Source organism: Crinia signifera, chromosome 12 (genome assembly GCF_055691185.1).
Source record: "Crinia signifera chromosome 12, ASM5569118v1, whole genome shotgun sequence".
In the NCBI taxonomy this organism is placed as follows: domain Eukaryota; kingdom Metazoa; phylum Chordata; class Amphibia; order Anura; family Myobatrachidae; genus Crinia; species Crinia signifera.
Window position 1 is genome coordinate 34810 of NC_139228.1, and position 16821 is coordinate 51630.

General features: G+C 48.1%; 1 protein-coding gene across 1 annotated transcript in view; it reads right to left on the reverse strand.

Moving 5' to 3' along the window:
- Window positions 1-950: 950 nt before the first annotated feature.
- The window catches only part of NECTIN4 (nectin cell adhesion molecule 4), a 96612-nt gene continuing 80741 nt past the window's right edge, over window positions 951-16821 (reverse strand). The window contains exons 8-9 of the mRNA XM_083167188.1: window positions 7361-7435; window positions 951-1893 (exon numbers count right to left, since the gene is read on the reverse strand). Coding sequence (XP_083023314.1) covers window positions 1597-1893; window positions 7361-7435 — 372 coding nt within the window. The 3' untranslated portion in view covers window positions 951-1596. The remainder of the gene's footprint in view (window positions 1894-7360; window positions 7436-16821) is intronic.

Here is a 16821-nt window from a genome sequence, read left to right on the forward strand (position 1 = left end):
GCAGCTCCCGCAGCTATGGAGGTACCATGCAGCTCCCGCAGCTATGGAGGTACCATGCAGCTCCCGCAGCTATGGAGGCACCGTGCAGCTCCCGCAGCTATGGAGGCACCGTACAGCTCCCGAAGATATGGAGGTACCGTGCAGCTCCCGCAGCTATGGAGGCACCGTACAGCTCCCGCAGCTATGGAGGCACCGTGCAGCTCCCGCAGCTATGGAGGCACCGTACAGCTCCCGCAGCTATGGAGGTACCGTGCAGCTCCCGCAGCTATGGAGGTACCGTGCAGCTCCCGCAGCTATGGAGGTACCGTGCAGCTCCCGCAGCTGTGGAGGTACCGTGCAGCTCCCGCAGCTCTGGAGGCACCGTACAGCTCCCGCAGCTATGGAGGTACCGTGCAGCTCCCGCAGCTATGGAGGTACCGTGCAGCTCCCGCAGCTATGGAGGTACCGTGCAGCTCCCGCAGCTATGGAGGTACCGTGCAGCTCCCGCAGCTATGGAGGCACCGTTCAGCTCCCGCAGCTATGGAGGCACCGTGCAGCTATGGAGGCACCGTACAGCTCCCGCAGCTATGGAGGCACCGTACAGCTCCCGCAGCTATGGAGGCACCGTACAGCTCCCGCAGCTATGAAGGTACCGTGCAGCTCCCGCAGCTATGGAGGTACCGTACAGCTCCCGCAGCTGTGGAGGCACCGCACAGCTCCCGCAGCTGTGGAGGTACCGTACAGCTCCCGCAGCTGTGGAGGTACCGTGCAGCTCCCGCAGCTATGGAGGTACCGTACAGCTCCCGCAGCTATGGAGGTACCGTGCAGCTCCCGCAGCTATGGAGGTACCATACAGCTCCAGCCGCTATGGAGGTACCGTGCAGCTCCCGCAGCTATGGAGGTACCGTACAGCTCCCGCAGCTATGGAGGTACCGTACAGCTCCCGCAGCTATGGAAATACCGTACTTTGGAATTCATTGTTCCATACACCTCCATTGAGGTTACTGAGAATGTTACAATAGTTTTGCTGTGTCTGTCCTGGGGCTGCTTGCAATTCCGTAACTGAAAAGGGTCAGTGCTGCGTTGTCTGAATCAGACCCATTGTACACAGCACATAGAGGAGATACCTTAACCTATCATAGTCTTTTTGCCCACCTATATAATAATTAGGAAGTCATACTACCGATGGCTTATTTATTACAACAATAAATAAGATATCCCGAGCTGGAGGAAGGAACGTGTTGGGGCACAGTCATGTATGATGGCCCTGAGACCCCGCACAGTCTCCCCATGTGCACAATGTCCTTAGTATTCACAGGAGACGGCAGATGGGTGGAACCTCAACAAGACTTGGGCCGATAGAACTATCTTAGTGGAAAGAGCCTACAGAAATCCAAACGTTGTCCATGAGGAGGCAGCAACTGCAGAACTGCCCAATGTTTATGTGTGGGGCAGTCTCAATACTGGATGAGGGCCACAGAGCGGTATATAGAACCAGTCCCATAAGACAGAAGACACTCAGTGTCTGGTAATAGGCCAATAAGGACACATCCTCCTGTGGAGTAGATAGAGGAGAACAATGGTCCATCTCAGCTGCATAGAGTCTATGGTCCGTAGTTATACAAGGTGGCCCCTTCCATTGATATAGATCCCATTTATACTGGGCTTGGCCCTCAGTGTCCCATTCTCCTGGTAAAAGTGGCTCATTCCCTGCTTGATGAAGGGCTGGTTCTCCAGTACACCGGTGCTCCCTCGCTCACTTTGCTCCAGCACCTTGTCTTCTCCCCCCTCCTCCTCCTCCTCACTCTCTTCCTTCACCTCTTCATCCGGCACAGTGGACAGGAGCTCGGTCTGTGTCTCTGTTTCCCGTACAGTTGTCAGCGTGGAATAACTGCGCCTGTCTGCTTCTTCACCCTGAAGGGTAACAGACAATTACAGTAAACATCTCCTTCATTGGCTGCTGACAGTAATCTGCCCTAGTGTGTCTGTGTCAGTGTGCCCTAGCATGTATGTGTGTCAGTGTGTCCTGGTGTGTGTGTCAGTGTGCCCTAGTGTGTGCGTGTCAGTGTGCCCTAGTGTGTGTGTCAGTGTGCCCTAGTGTGTGTGTCAGTGTGCCCTAGTGTGTATGTCAGTGTGCCCTAGTGTGTGCGTGTCAGTGTGCCCTAGTGTGTGCGTGTCAGTGTGCCCTAGCATGTATGTGTGTCAGTGTGTCCTGGTGTGCGTGTCAGTGTGCCCTAGTGTGTGTGTCAGTGTGCCCTAGTGTGTGTGTCAGTGTGCCCTAGTGTGTGCGTGTCAGTGTGCCCTAGTGTGTGCGTGTCAGTGTGCCCTAGTGTGTGCGTGTCAGTGTGCCCTAGTGTGTGCGTGTCAGTGTGCCCTAGCATGTTTGTGTATGTGTGTCAGTGTGCACTAGTGTGTGTGTCAGTGTGTCCTGGTGTGTGTCAGTGTTCCCTAGTGTGTGTGTCAGTGTGTCCTGGTGTGTGTGTCAGTGTGCCCTAGTGTGTCTGTGTATATGTCAGTGTTCACTAATGTATCAGTGTGCCCGTCAATATGCCCTTTCATGTGTGTCATTCTGTGTGTGTGTTTGTCAGTGTGCCCTACTGTGTTTGTGTGTCAGTGTGCCCTACTGTGTTTGTGTGTCAGTGTGCCCTAGTGTGTGTGTGTGTCAGTGTGCCCTAGTGTGTATGTGTCCTAGTGTGTGTGTGTATGTGTGTCCTAGTGTGTGTGTGAGTGTCCCCTAAAGTGTATGTCAGTGTGCCCTAGTGTGTGTGTGTCAGTGTGCCCTAGTGTCTGTGTCAGTGTGCCCTAGATTAGTGGGGTGTCACCCTAGTGTGTAGTTTAGTGGGGGTCTTTGCGATGTGTCGCTGTGTGTAGGTTAACACGGTGTCTCCCCCCAGTGTGTAGACTGTTGGAGTGTCCCCCCCCCCCAGTGTGTAGAGTAGCGGGGTGACTCCCCCCCACCAGTGTGTAGAGTAGCGGGGTGTCTCCCCCCCCCAGTGTGTAGAGTAGCGGGGTGTCTCCCCCCCCAGTGTGTAGAGTAGCGGGGTGTCTCTCCCCCCCATAGTGTGTAGAGTAGCGGGGTGTCTTCCCCCCCCCAGTGTGTAGAGTAGCAGGTTGTCTCCCCCCCCCCCCAGTGTGTAGAGTAGTGGGGTGTCCCCCCTCCAGTGAGTAGCGTAGCGGGGTGTCTCCCCCCCCCAGTGTGTAGAGTAGCGGGGTGTCTCCCCCCCCCCAGTGTGTAGAGTAGCGGGGTGTCTCCCCCCCAGTGTGTAGAGTAGCAGGGTGTCGTCCCCCCCAGTGTGTAGAGTAGCGGGGTGTCCCCCGCCCCAGTGTGTAGAGTAGCGGGGTGTCTCCCCCCCCAGTGTGTAGAGTAGCGGGGTGTCTCCCCCCCCCCCAGTGTGTAGAGTAGCGGAGTGTCTCCCCCCCCCCCCAGTGTGTAGAGTAGTGGGGTGTCTCCCCCCCCCCCAGTGTGTAGAGTAGCGGGGTGTCTCCCCCCCCCCCCAGTGTGTAGAGTAGTGCGGTGTCTCCCCCCCCCCAGTGTGTAGAGTAGTGGGGTGTCTCCCCCCCGAGTGTGTAGAGTAGCGGGGTGTCTCCCCCCCCCAGTGTCTAGAATAGCGGGGTGTCTCCCCCCCCCAGTGTGTAGAGTAGCGGGGTGTCCCCCCCCCCCCAGTGTGTAGAGTAGCGGGGTGTCTCCCCCCCCCCCAGTGTGTAGAGTAGCGGGGTGTCTCCTCCCCCCCCAGTGTGTAGAGTAGCAGGGTGTCTCCCCCCCCCCAGTGTGTAGAGTAGCGGGGTGTCTCTCCCCCCCCCATAGTGTGTAGAGTAGCGGGGTGTCTCCCCCCCCCAGTGTGTAGAGTAGTGGGGTGTCTCCCCCCCCCCAGTGTGTAGAGTAGCGGGGTGTCTCCCCCCCCCAGTGTGTAGAGTAGTGCGGTGTCTCCCCCCCCCCCCAGTGTGTAGAGTAGTGGGGTGTCTCCCCCCCCAGTGTGTAGAGTAGCGGGGTGTCTCCCCCCCCCAGTGTCTAGAATAGCGGGGTGTCTCCCCCCCCAGTGTGTAGAGTAGCGGGGTGTCTCCCCCCCCAGTGTGTAGAGTAGCGGGGTGTCTCCCCCCTCCCAGTGTGTAGAGTAGCGGGGTGTCTCCCCCCCCCCAGTGTGTAGAGTAGCGGGGTGTCTCCCCCCCCAGTGTGTAAAATAGCGGGGCGTCTTCCCCTCCCCAGTGTTTAGAGTAGCGGGGTGTCCCCCCCCTCCGTGTCTCCCCCCCAGTGTGTAGAGTAGCGGGGTGTCTCCCCCCCCCCCAGTGTGTAGAGTAGCGGGGTGTCTCCCCCCCAGTGTGTAGAGTAGCGGAGTGTCTCCCCCCCCCAGTGTGTAGAGTAGCGGAGTGTCTCCCCCCCCGTGTCTCCCCCCCAGTGTGTAGAGTAGCGGGGTGTCTTCCCCCCCCCAGTGTGTAGAGTAGCGGGGTGTCTCCCCCCCAGTGTGTAGAGTAGCGGAGTGTCTCCCCCCCCAGTGTGTAGAGTAGCGGGGTGTCTCCCCCCCCCAGTGAGTAGAGTAGCGGGGTGTCTCCCCCCCAGTGTGTAGAGTAGCGGAGTGTCTCCCCCCCAGTGTGTAGAGTAGCGGAGTGTCTCCCCCCCCCCAGTGTGTAGAGTAGCGGGGTGTCTCCCCCCCCGTGTCTCCCCCCCAGTGTGTAGAGTAGCGGGGTGTCTTCCCCCCCCCAGTGTGTAGAGTAGCGGGGTGTCTCCCCCCCAGTGTGTAGAGTAGCGGAGTGTCTCCCCCCCCAGTGTGTAGAGTAGCAGGGTGTCTCCCCCCCCCAGTGTGTAGAGTAGCGGGGTGACTCCCCCCCACCAGTGTGTAGAGTAGCGGGGTGTCTCCCCCCCAGTGTGTAGAGTAGCGGGGTGTCTCCCCCCCCAGTGTGTAGAGTAGCGGGGTGTCTCTCCCCCCCCATAGTGTGTAGAGTAGCGGGGTGTCTTCCCCCCCCAGTGTGTAGAGTAGCAGGGTGTCTCCCCCCCCCCAGTGTGTAGAGTAGTGGGGTGTCCCCCCTCCAGTGAGTAGAGTAGCGGGGTGTCTCCCCCCCCCAGTGTGTAGAGTAGCGGGGTGTCTCCCCCCCCCAGTGTGTAGAGTAGCGGGGTGTCTCCCCCCCAGTGTGTAGAGTAGCGGGGTGTCGTCCCCCCCAGTGTGTAGAGTAGCGGGGTGTCCCCCCCCCAGTGTGTAGAGTAGCGGGGTGTCTCCCCCCCAGTGTGTAGAGTAGCGGGGTGTCTCCCCCCCCCCCAGTGTGTAGAGTAGCGGAGTGTCTCCCCCCCCCAGTGTGTAGAGTAGTGGGGTGTCTCCCCCCCCCCCAGTGTGTAGAGTAGCGGGGTGTCTCCCCCCCCCCAGTGTGTATAGTAGTGCGGTGTCTCCCCCCCCCCCCCCCAGTGTGTAGAGTAGTGGGGTGTCTCCCCCCCGAGTGTGTAGAGTAGCGGGGTGTCTCCCCCCCCCCAGTGTCTAGAATAGCGGGGTGTCTCCCCCCCCCAGTGTGTAGAGTAGCGGGGTGTCCCCCCCCCAGTGTGTAGAGTAGCGGGGTGTCTCCCCCCCAGTGTGTAGAGTAGCGGGGTGTCTCCTCCCCCCCCAGTGTGTAGAGTAGCAGGGTGTCTCCCCCCCCAGTGTGTAGAGTAGCGGGGTGTCTCTCCCCCCCCATAGTGTGTAGAGTAGCGGGGTGTCTCCCCCCCCCCAGTGTGTAGAGTAGTGGGGTGTCTCCCCCCCCCCCCAGTGTGTAGAGTAGCGGGGTGTCTCCCCCCCCCCAGTGTGTAGAGTAGTGCGGTGTCTCCCCCCCCCCAGTGTGTAGAGTAGTGGGGTGTCTCCCCCCCCAGTGTGTAGAGTAGCGGGGTGTCTCCCCCCCCAGTGTCTAGAATAGCGGGGTGTCTCCCCCCCCCCCAGTGTGTAGAGTAGCGGGGTGTCTCCCCCCCCAGTGTGTAGAGTAGCGGGGTGTCTCCCCCCCCAGTGTGTAGAGTAGCGGGGTGTCTCCCCCCCCAGTGTGTAGAGTAGCGGGGTGTCTCCCCCCCCCCAGTGTGTAGAGTAGCGGGGTGTCTCCCCCCCCCCAGTGTGTAGAGTAGCGGGGTGTCTCCCCCCCCCAGTGTGTAAAATAGCGGGGCGTCTTCCCCTCCCCAGTGTGTAGAGTAGCGGGGTGTCCCCCCCCTCCGTGTCTCCCCCCCCCAGTGTGTAGAGTAGCGGGGTGTCTCCCCCCCCCCAGTGTGTAGAGTAGCGGGGTGTCTCACCCCCAGTGTGTAGAGTAGCGGAGTGTCTCCCCCCCCCAGTGTGTAGAGTAGCGGAGTGTCTCCCCCCCCCCCAGTGTGTAGAGTAGCGGGGTGTCTCCCCCCCCCCGTGTCTCCCCCCCAGTGTGTAGAGTAGCGGGGTGTCTCCCCCCCCCAGTGTGTAGAGTAGCGGGGTGTCTCCCCCCCCCAGTGTGTAGAGTAGCGGGGTGTCTTCCCCCCCCCAGTGTGTAGAGTTGCGGGGTGTCTCCCCCCCAGTGTGTAGAGTAGCGGAGTGTCTCCCCCCCCAGTGTGTAGAGTAGCGGGGTGTCTCCCCCCCCAGTGAGTAGAGTAGCGGGGTGTCTCCCCCCCAGTGTGTAGAGTAGCGGAGTGTCTCCCCCCCAGTGTGTAGAGTAGCGGAGTGTCTCCCCCCCCAGTGTGTAGAGTAGCGGAGTGTCTCCCCCCCAGTGTGTAGAGTAGCGGAGTGTCTCCCCCCCCCCCCAGTGTGTAGAGTAGCGGGGTGTCTCCCCCCCCCCGTGTCTCCCCCCCAGTGTGTAGAGTAGCGGAGTGTCTCCCCCCCCAGTGTGTAGAGTAGCGGGGTGTCTCCCCCCCCCCCCCAGTGAGTAGAGTAGCGGGTCCTGTCAGGATTTCATTGTGCGATGAGGTCAGAATTACCCCAGAACCGCTGGTAACACAGGAATTACATGTGTATGGTGTAAATTGGGGGGTAGCTTCCCAGTAAGTGTGTAAATCAGTGGAGACCACTCTTAACTCATGGGAAGATCTGTCCAGCACAGAACTAGGGGGCAGATTTATTAAGCTCGATGAAGTGATAAAGTGTCTGGTTTTTATCCCCGGCTAATCAGCTCCTACCTGTCACTTCAAACCAAGTCCGTAACTTCACAGTTAGGAGCTGATTGGTCGGTGATAAAAACCAGACACTTTATCACTTCACAGAGCTTAATAAATCTGCCCCTAAGTAGGAGGGCAAACTGGCACCATGCTGGCATAAGCCAATGAGCAGAGACATATAGGGATCAATGTCGTGATAATTATCTCTGTACCATGTATGTATACAATTCCCATGTGCTGTCAGACTGTGCTTGTGCCTGTACACACATGACCTTACTATCAGCAAACAGACTTGTACATGACATGTGCTTGGGGTCTTCTTACCATCATTGAGCTGATGCTGGGGTCTCTCAGACTGTCGGGGTGATGCCCGCCTCTTAGGTGGATGCTTTCCTCTAACTTCATTTATGAAATATAAGAGAGGATGCCAGTTAGTTTCAACATGTATAGTGCACATATAACATATGTGTACTGTGCCAAGAGGAGCACGTCCCCTACTGCACCAACCACCCATGCAATAAATACCACATTTCTCACATCCACCCCTCTTCCACTTTCTTTTTCATCCAGTAGGGGGCATAGGACTACACTGAGTTGGCAGAGCTGGCACCAAAGTTGTAACAGCATGCTCTCTGCCTCCCCTCTCCTCCATACATGTCCCTGGGTCACCAGTATTTATCTTTGAGGCCAAGGCAGGAGCAGGCACCATTTTTTTGTGGGCTGCTGGCAGCCTCTGGTAACCACATCTGTGCCACGGGCGGGCACTCTATTAGTGAGTCACCCGCACAACAACCCCAACACATTGCTAGAGCTCAAGGCAACCAGTGACAGTGGGCAGGATCCCACTAGCCGAGCTCCACCGCTGTGAGAGGGAGACTGCAGGGGGGCAGGTGCAACGCCCCCATCCACTAGACCACCAGGGACATTTGATTCAGTCTGGTTTGGCGCCTGAGGGGTAGATAGGGTTGCCTTGGGCTCCTCCCCCGACCTGGGGATGTTCTTGTAGCTTGCTAACTGCATGCCCAGGCTTAGCGGTACCTCCCCCTCTGACTCCTCGCCACGTTGAGGCACGTGCTGGCTGGGTGTGGAGACAGAGGCTGTTGCTTAACTCTCCCCTCTACCTCGCTTTTTGGGCCTGGTTCTATGTGACTCTCTCCTCTCCTGCTGTAGCTGGACAGTTGAGTATCACATTGTTCTCCCTTCCTGCTAGGCCTAGGCTGGAAGGTAGCGTGTTTTTTTAATGTATATATATATATAAATTTTAATTAACATATAATTTTCTCAATAAAATAAACTGTACGTATAGCATCTCCCTTCAAAAGAGAAGACGAGGAAGAAGAGCAGGGAGGCCAAAATCAGAGGCCGGTACTAACAAACCATAAAGATAATGGCATTTTTAATATATCAAAAAGAACCTTAACCAGCTCAGAAGTCTCTGTATAGGGGCCTATCTTTTGCACCCACGGCCAAACAAAATAACTTCCAGCTTTATATTGATCTCAATCAATTTGTCAGGAAATCCATCATAAATATCATCATAAATAATTTTGAAGCCAGGGACGATGCAAGAAATTAACCTAAAGAGAATAAATCAGGATTGAAAAATGGGGGCGTGGCCTCGCGGGAGAGCCGCAAGTATATGCCACGCCCCCGAAATTAGCGCATCCGCTGGGTCCCGCCGCAGGATCATCAAAAGTTGGGAGATATGGGTTAGCATTACTGTCTCACAGTGCTGAGGTCATGGGTTCTATCCCCAACATGTGCTATATATACGGGGCAGTACGGATGGTGTAATGGTTATATTACTGCCTCACAGCACTGAGGTCATGGGTTCTATCCCCACCATGTGTTATATATACGGGGCAGTACGGACGGTGTAATGGTTACATTACTGCCTCACAGCACTGAGGTCATGGGTTCTATCCCCACCATGTGTTATATATACGGGGCAGTACGGACGGTGTAATGGTTAGTATTACTGCCTCACAGCACTGAGGTCATGGGTTCTATCCCCAACATGTGCTATATATACGGGGCAGTACGGACGGTGTAATGGTTACATTACTGCCTCACAGCACTGAGGTCATGGGTTCTATCCCCACCATGTGTTATATATATGGGGCAGTACGGACGGTGTAATGGTTACATTACTGCCTCACAGCGCTGAGGTCATGGGTTCTATCCCCACCATGTGTTCTATATATATACGGGGCAGTACGGACGGTGTAATGGTTAGCATTACTGCCTCACAGCGCTGAGGTCATTGGTTCTATCCCCAACATGTGTTATATATACAGGGCAGTACTGATGGTGTAATGGTTACATTACTGCCTCACAGCACTGAGATCATGGGTTCTATCCCCAACATGTGTTATATATACGGGCAGTACGGATGGTGTAATGGTTAGCATTACTGCCTCACAGCACTGAGGTCATGGGTTTTATCCCCACCATGTGTTATATATAGGGGGCAGTACGGACGGTGTAATGGTTAGCATTACTGCCTCACAGCACTGAGGACATGGGTTCTATTCCCACCATGTGTTATATATACACGGCAGTATGGACGGTGTAATGGTTAGCATTACTGCCTCACAGCGCTGATGTCATGGGTTCTATCCCCAACATGTGTTATATATACGGGGCAGTACGGACGGTGTAATGGTTACATTACTGCCTCACAGTACCGAGGTCATGGGTTCTATTCCCACCATGTTTTATATATACAGGGCAGTACGGATGGTGTAATGGTTACATTACTGCCTCACAGTACTGAGGTCATGGGTTCTATCCCCACCATGTATTATATATACAGGCAGTACGGATGGTGTAATGGTTAGCATTACTGCCTCACAGCACTGAGGTCATGGGTTCTATTCCCACCATGTGTTATATATACACGGCAGTATGGACGGTGTAATGGTTAGCATTACTGCCTCACAGCGCTGATGTCATGGGTTCTATCCCCAACATGTGTTATATATACGGGGCAGTACGGACGGTGTAATGGTTACATTACTGCCTCACAGTACCGAGGTCATGGGTTCTATTCCCACCATGTGTTATATATACGGGGCAGTACGGATGGTGTAATGGTTACATTACTGCCTCACAGTAATGAGGTCATGGGTTCTATCCCCACCATGTGTTATATATACAGGGCAGTACGGATGGTGTAATGGTTACATTACTGCCTCATAGCGCTGAGGTCATGGGTTCTATCCCCACCATGTGTTATATATACGGGGCAGTACGGATGGTGTAATGGTTAGTATTACTGCCTCACAGCACTGAGGTCATGGGTTCTATTCCCACCATGTGTTACAGTATATATACGGGGCAGTACGGACAGTGTAATGGTTACATTACTGCCTCACAGCACTGAGGTCATGGGTTCTATTCCCATCATGTGTTATATATACGGGGCAGTACGGACGGTGTAATGGTTACATTACTGCCTCACAGCACTGAGGTCATGGGTTCTATCACCACCATGTGTTATATATACAGGGCAGTACGGACGGTGTAATGGTTACATTACTGCCTCATAGCGCTGAGGTCATGGGTTCTATCCCCACCATGTGTTATATATACGGGGCAGTACGGATGGTGTAATGGTTACATTACTGCCTCACAGCACTGAGGTCATGGGTTCTATTCCCACCATGTGTTATATATACAGGGCAGTACGGATGGTGTAATGGTTACATTACTGCCTCACAGCGCTGAGGTCATGGGTTCTATCCCCACCATGTGTTATATATACAGGGCAGTACGGACGGTGTAATGGTTACATTACTGCCTCACAGCGCTGAGGTCATGGGTTCTATCCCACCATGTGTTATATATACAGGGCAGTACGGATGGTGTAATGGTTACATTACTGCCTCACAGCACTGAGGTCATGGGTTCTATCCCCACTATGTGTTATATATACAGGGCAGTATGGATGGTGTAATGGTTAGCATTACCGCCTCACAGCACTGAGGTCATGGGTTCTATCCCCACCATGTGTTATATATACGGGGCAGTACGGATGGTGTAATGGTTACATTACTGCCTCACAGCGCTGAGGTCATGGGTTCTATCCCCATCATGTGTTACATATACGGGGCAGTATGGACGGTGTAATGGTTACATTACTGCCTCACAGCGCTGAGGTCATGGGTTCTATCCCCACCATGTGTTACATATACGGGGCAGTATGGACGGTGTAATGGTTAGCATTACTGCCTCACAGTACTGAGGTCATGGGTTCTATTTACACCATGTGTTATATATATGGGGCAGTACGGACGGTGTAATGGTTAGCATTACTGCCTCACAGCACTGAGGTCATGGGTTCTATCCCCACCATGTGTTATATATACGGGGCAGTACGGAGGGTGTAATGGTTATAGCATTACTGCCTCACAGTACTGAGGTCATGGGTTCTATTCCCACCATGTGTTATATATACAGGGCAGTAGGGACGGTGCAATGGTTAGCATTACTGCCTCACAGCGCTGAGGTCATGGGTTCTATCCCCACCATGTGTTATATATACAGGGCAGTACGGACAGTGTAATGGTTACATTACTGCCTCACAGCGCTGAGGTCATGGGTTCTATCCCCCACCATGTGTTATATATACGGGGCAGTACGGATGGTGTAATGGTTAGCATTACTGCCTCACAGCACTGAGGTCATGGGTTCTATCCCCACCATGTGTTATATATACGGGGCAGTATGGACGGTGTAATGGTTAGCATTACTGCCTCACAGCGCTGATGTCATGGGTTCTATCCCCACCATGTGTTATATATACGGGGCAGTACGGATGGTGTAATGGTTAGTATAACTGCCTCACAGCGCTGAGGTCATGGGTTCTATCCCCACCATGTGTTTTATATATACGGGGCAGTACGGACGGTGTAATGGCCTCACAGCGCTAAGGTCATGGGTTCTATCCCCACCATGTGTTATATATACGGGGCAGTATGGACGGTGTAATGGTTAGCATTACTGCCTCACAGCACTGAAGTCATGGGTTGTATCCCCACCATGTGTTCTATATATACGGGGCAGTACGGACGGTGTAATGGGTAGCATTACTGCCTCACAGCGCTGAGGTCATGGGTTCGATCCCCACCATGGCTCTAACTGTGCAGAGTTTGTATGTTCTCCCTGTACTTGCGTGGGTTTCCTCCGGGTAATCCGGTTTCCTCCGACAATCCAAAAATATACTGGTAGGCTAATTGGCTCCCAACAAATTAACCCTAGAATGTCTGTGTGTGCGTGTACATGTGGTAGGGAATATAGATTGTAAACTCTACTGGGGCAGGGACTGATGTGAATGTTCAACTATTCTCTGTACAGCGCTGCGGAATATGTGGGCGCTATATAATAACTGGTAATAATAATCTCTGTACATCGCTGTGGAATATGTGTGCTATATAATAACTGGTAATAATAGTCTCTGTACAGCGCTGCGGAATATGTGGGCGCTATATAATAACTGGTAATAATAATCTCTGTACAGTGCTGCGGAATATGTGTGCGCTATATAACTGGTAATAATAGTCTCTGTACAGCGCTGTGGAATATGTGTGCACTATATAATAACTGGTAATAATATTCTCTGTACAGCGCTGTGGAATATGTGTGCGCTATATAATAACTGGTAATAATATTCTCTGTACAGTGCTGTGGAATATGTGTGCGCTATATAATAACTGGTAATAATATTTTCTGTACAGTGCTGCGGAATATGTGTGCACTATATAATAACTGGTAATAATATTCTCTGTACTGCGCTGCGGAATATGTGTGCGCTATATAATAACTGGTAATAATAGTCTCTGTACTGCGCTGTGGAATATGTGTACGCTATATAATAACTGGTAATAATAGTCTCTGTACAGCGCTGTCGAATATGTGTGCGCTATATAATAACTGGTAATAAATAATAAATATACTGTGGGACCATTATCATGCTGTTACAATTGGTCCCCCACGTGTCTATGCACCAGGAAACACGCCTATGTATAAATGCTCTGAGAAGTTTATAACTGTATATATCATACCTCCCAACTTACAAAGACCCGGAGAAGGGATAGATGGATGCACGCCGGAAGTGCTTCAAGAAATGTTGGGGGCATGGCCTAATTAAAGGGGTGTGGGTGTGGCCTATACTCGCAGTTCTCCCATGAGGCCACGCCCCCATTTTGACGTATATTCCGTATAAACCGTATAGAATTTTATGCTAAATGTACGGGTCCATTTTTACTTTTACTTTTTATTGTATGTCTATTATTGTACGTTTATTATTGTATGTCTATTATTGTACGTGTATTGTACTGTATGTGTATTATTGTATGTCTATGTCTATTATTGTATGTCTATTATTGTATGTCTATTGTACGTGTATTGTTGTACGTGTATTGTTGTACGTGTATTATTGTATGTCTATTATTGTACATGTATTGTATGTGTGTTATTGTATGTCTATGTCTATTATTGTATGTCTATTATTGTATGTCTATTGTACGTGTATTGTTGTACGTGTATTGTTGTACGTGTATTGTTGTACGTGTATTATTGTATGTGTATTATTGTATGTGTGTTATTGTATGTGTGTTATTGTATGTCTGTTATTCTATGTCTGTTATTGTATGTCTGTTATTGTATGTCTGTTATTGTATGTGTGTTATTGTTTGTGTGTTATTGTATGTGTATTGTATGTCTATTATTGTATGTCTATTATTGTACGTGTATTGTATGTGTATTATTGTATGTCTATGTCTATTATTGTATGTCTTTTATTGTATGTCTATTGTACGTGTATTGTTGTACGTGTATTGTTGTACGTGTATTATTGTATGTCTATTATTGTACGTTTATTGTATGTGTATTATTGTATGTCTATGTCTATTATTGTATGTCTATTATTGTATGTCTATTGTACGTGTATTGTTGTACGTGTATTGTTGTACGTGTATTGTTGTACTTGTATTATTGTATGTGTATTATTGTATGTGTGTTATTGTATGTCTATTATTGTACGTCTATTATTGTATGTCTATTATTGTACGTGTATTGTATGTGTATTATTGTATGTCTATGTCTATTATTGTATGTCTATTATTGTATGTCTATTGTACGTGTATTGTTGTACGTGTATTGTTGTACGTGTATTATTGTATGTCTATTATTGTATGTCTATTATTGTACGTGTATTGTATGTGTATTATTGTATGTCTATGTCTATTATTGTATGTCTATTATTGTATGTCTATTGTACGTGTATTGTTGTACGTGTATTGTTGTACGTGTATTGTTGTACGTGTATTATTGTATGTCTATTATTGTACGTGTATTGTATGTGTATTATTGTATGTCTATGTCTATTATTGTATGTCTATTATTGTATGTCTATTGTACGTGTATTGTTGTACGTGTATTGTTGTACGTGTATTATTGTATGTGTATTATTGTATGTGTGTTATTGTATGTGTGTTATTGTATGTCTGTTATTCTATGTCTGTTATTGTATGTCTGTTATTGTATGTCTGTTATTGTATGTGTGTTATTGTTTGTGTGTTATTGTTTGTGTGTTATTGTACGTGTATTGTATGTCTATTATTGTATGTCTATTATTGTATGTCTATTATTTTACGTGTGTTGTATGTGGATTATTGTATGTCTATTATTGTATGTCTATGATTGTATGTCTATGATTGTACGTGTATTATTGTATATGTATTATTGTATGTGTATTATTGTATGTCTGTTATTGTATGTCTATTATTTTACGTGTGTTGTATGTGTATTATTGTATGTCTATTATTGTACGTTTATTGTATGTGTATTATTGTATGTCTATGTCTATTATTGTATGTCTATTGTACGTGTATTGTTGTACGTGTATTGTTGTACGTGTATTGTTGTACTTGTATTATTGTATGTGTATTATTGTATGTGTGTTATTGTATGTCTATTATTGTACGTCTATTATTGTATGTCTATTATTGTACGTGTATTGTATGTGTATTATTGTATGTCTATGTCTATTATTGTATGTCTATTATTGTATGTCTATTGTACGTGTATTGTTGTACGTGTATTGTTGTACGTGTATTATTGTATGTCTATTATTGTATGTCTATTATTGTACGTGTATTGTATGTGTATTATTGTATGTCTATGTCTATTATTGTATGTCTATTATTGTATGTCTATTGTACGTGTATTGTTGTACGTGTATTGTTGTACATGTATTGTTGTACGTGTATTATTGTATGTCTATTATTGTACGTGTATTGTATGTGTATTATTGTATGTCTATGTCTATTATTGTATGTCTATTATTGTATGTCTATTGTACGTGTATTGTTGTACGTGTATTGTTGTACGTGTATTATTGTATGTGTATTATTGTATGTGTGTTATTGTATGTGTGTTATTGTATGTCTGTTATTCTATGTCTGTTATTGTATGTCTGTTATTGTATGTCTGTTATTGTATGTGTGTTATTGTTTGTGTGTTATTGTTTGTGTGTTATTGTACGTGTATTGTATGTCTATTATTGTATGTCTATTATTGTATGTCTATTATTTTACGTGTGTTGTATGTGGATTATTGTATGTCTATTATTGTATGTCTATGATTGTATGTCTATGATTGTACGTGTATTATTGTATATGTATTATTGTATGTGTATTATTGTATGTCTGTTATTGTATGTCTATTATTTTACGTGTGTTGTATGTGTATTATTGTATGTCTATTATTGTACGTTTATTGTATGTGTATTATTGTATGTCTATGTCTATTATTGTATGTCTATTGTACGTGTATTGTTGTACGTGTATTGTTGTACGTGTATTGTTGTACTTGTATTATTGTATGTGTATTATTGTATGTGTGTTATTGTATGTCTATTATTGTACGTCTATTATTGTATGTCTATTATTGTACGTGTATTGTATGTGTATTATTGTATGTCTATGTCTATTATTGTATGTCTATTATTGTATGTCTATTGTACGTGTATTGTTGTACGTGTATTGTTGTACGTGTATTATTGTATGTCTATTATTGTATGTCTATTATTGTACGTGTATTGTATGTGTATTATTGTATGTCTATGTCTATTATTGTATGTCTATTATTGTATGTCTATTGTACGTGTATTGTTGTACGTGTATTGTTGTACGTGTATTGTTGTACGTGTATTATTGTATGTCTATTATTGTACGTGTATTGTATGTGTATTATTGTATGTCTATGTCTATTATTGTATGTCTATTATTGTATGTCTATTGTACGTGTATTGTTGTACGTGTATTGTTGTACGTGTATTATTGTATGTGTATTATTGTATGTGTGTTATTGTATGTGTGTTATTGTATGTCTGTTATTCTATGTCTGTTATTGTATGTCTGTTATTGTATGTCTGTTATTGTATGTGTGTTATTGTTTGTGTGTTATTGTTTGTGTGTTATTGTACGTGTATTGTATGTCTATTATTGTATGTCTATTATTGTATGTCTATTATTTTACGTGTGTTGTATGTGGATTATTGTATGTCTATTATTGTATGTCTATGATTGTATGTCTATGATTGTACGTGTATTATTGTATATGTATTATTGTATGTGTATTATTGTATGTGTATTATTGTATGTCTGTTATTGTATGTCTATTATTTTACGTGTGTTGTATGTGTATTATTGTATGTCTATTATTGTATGTCTATTATTGTATGTCTATGATTGTATGTCTATTATTGTATGTCTATGATT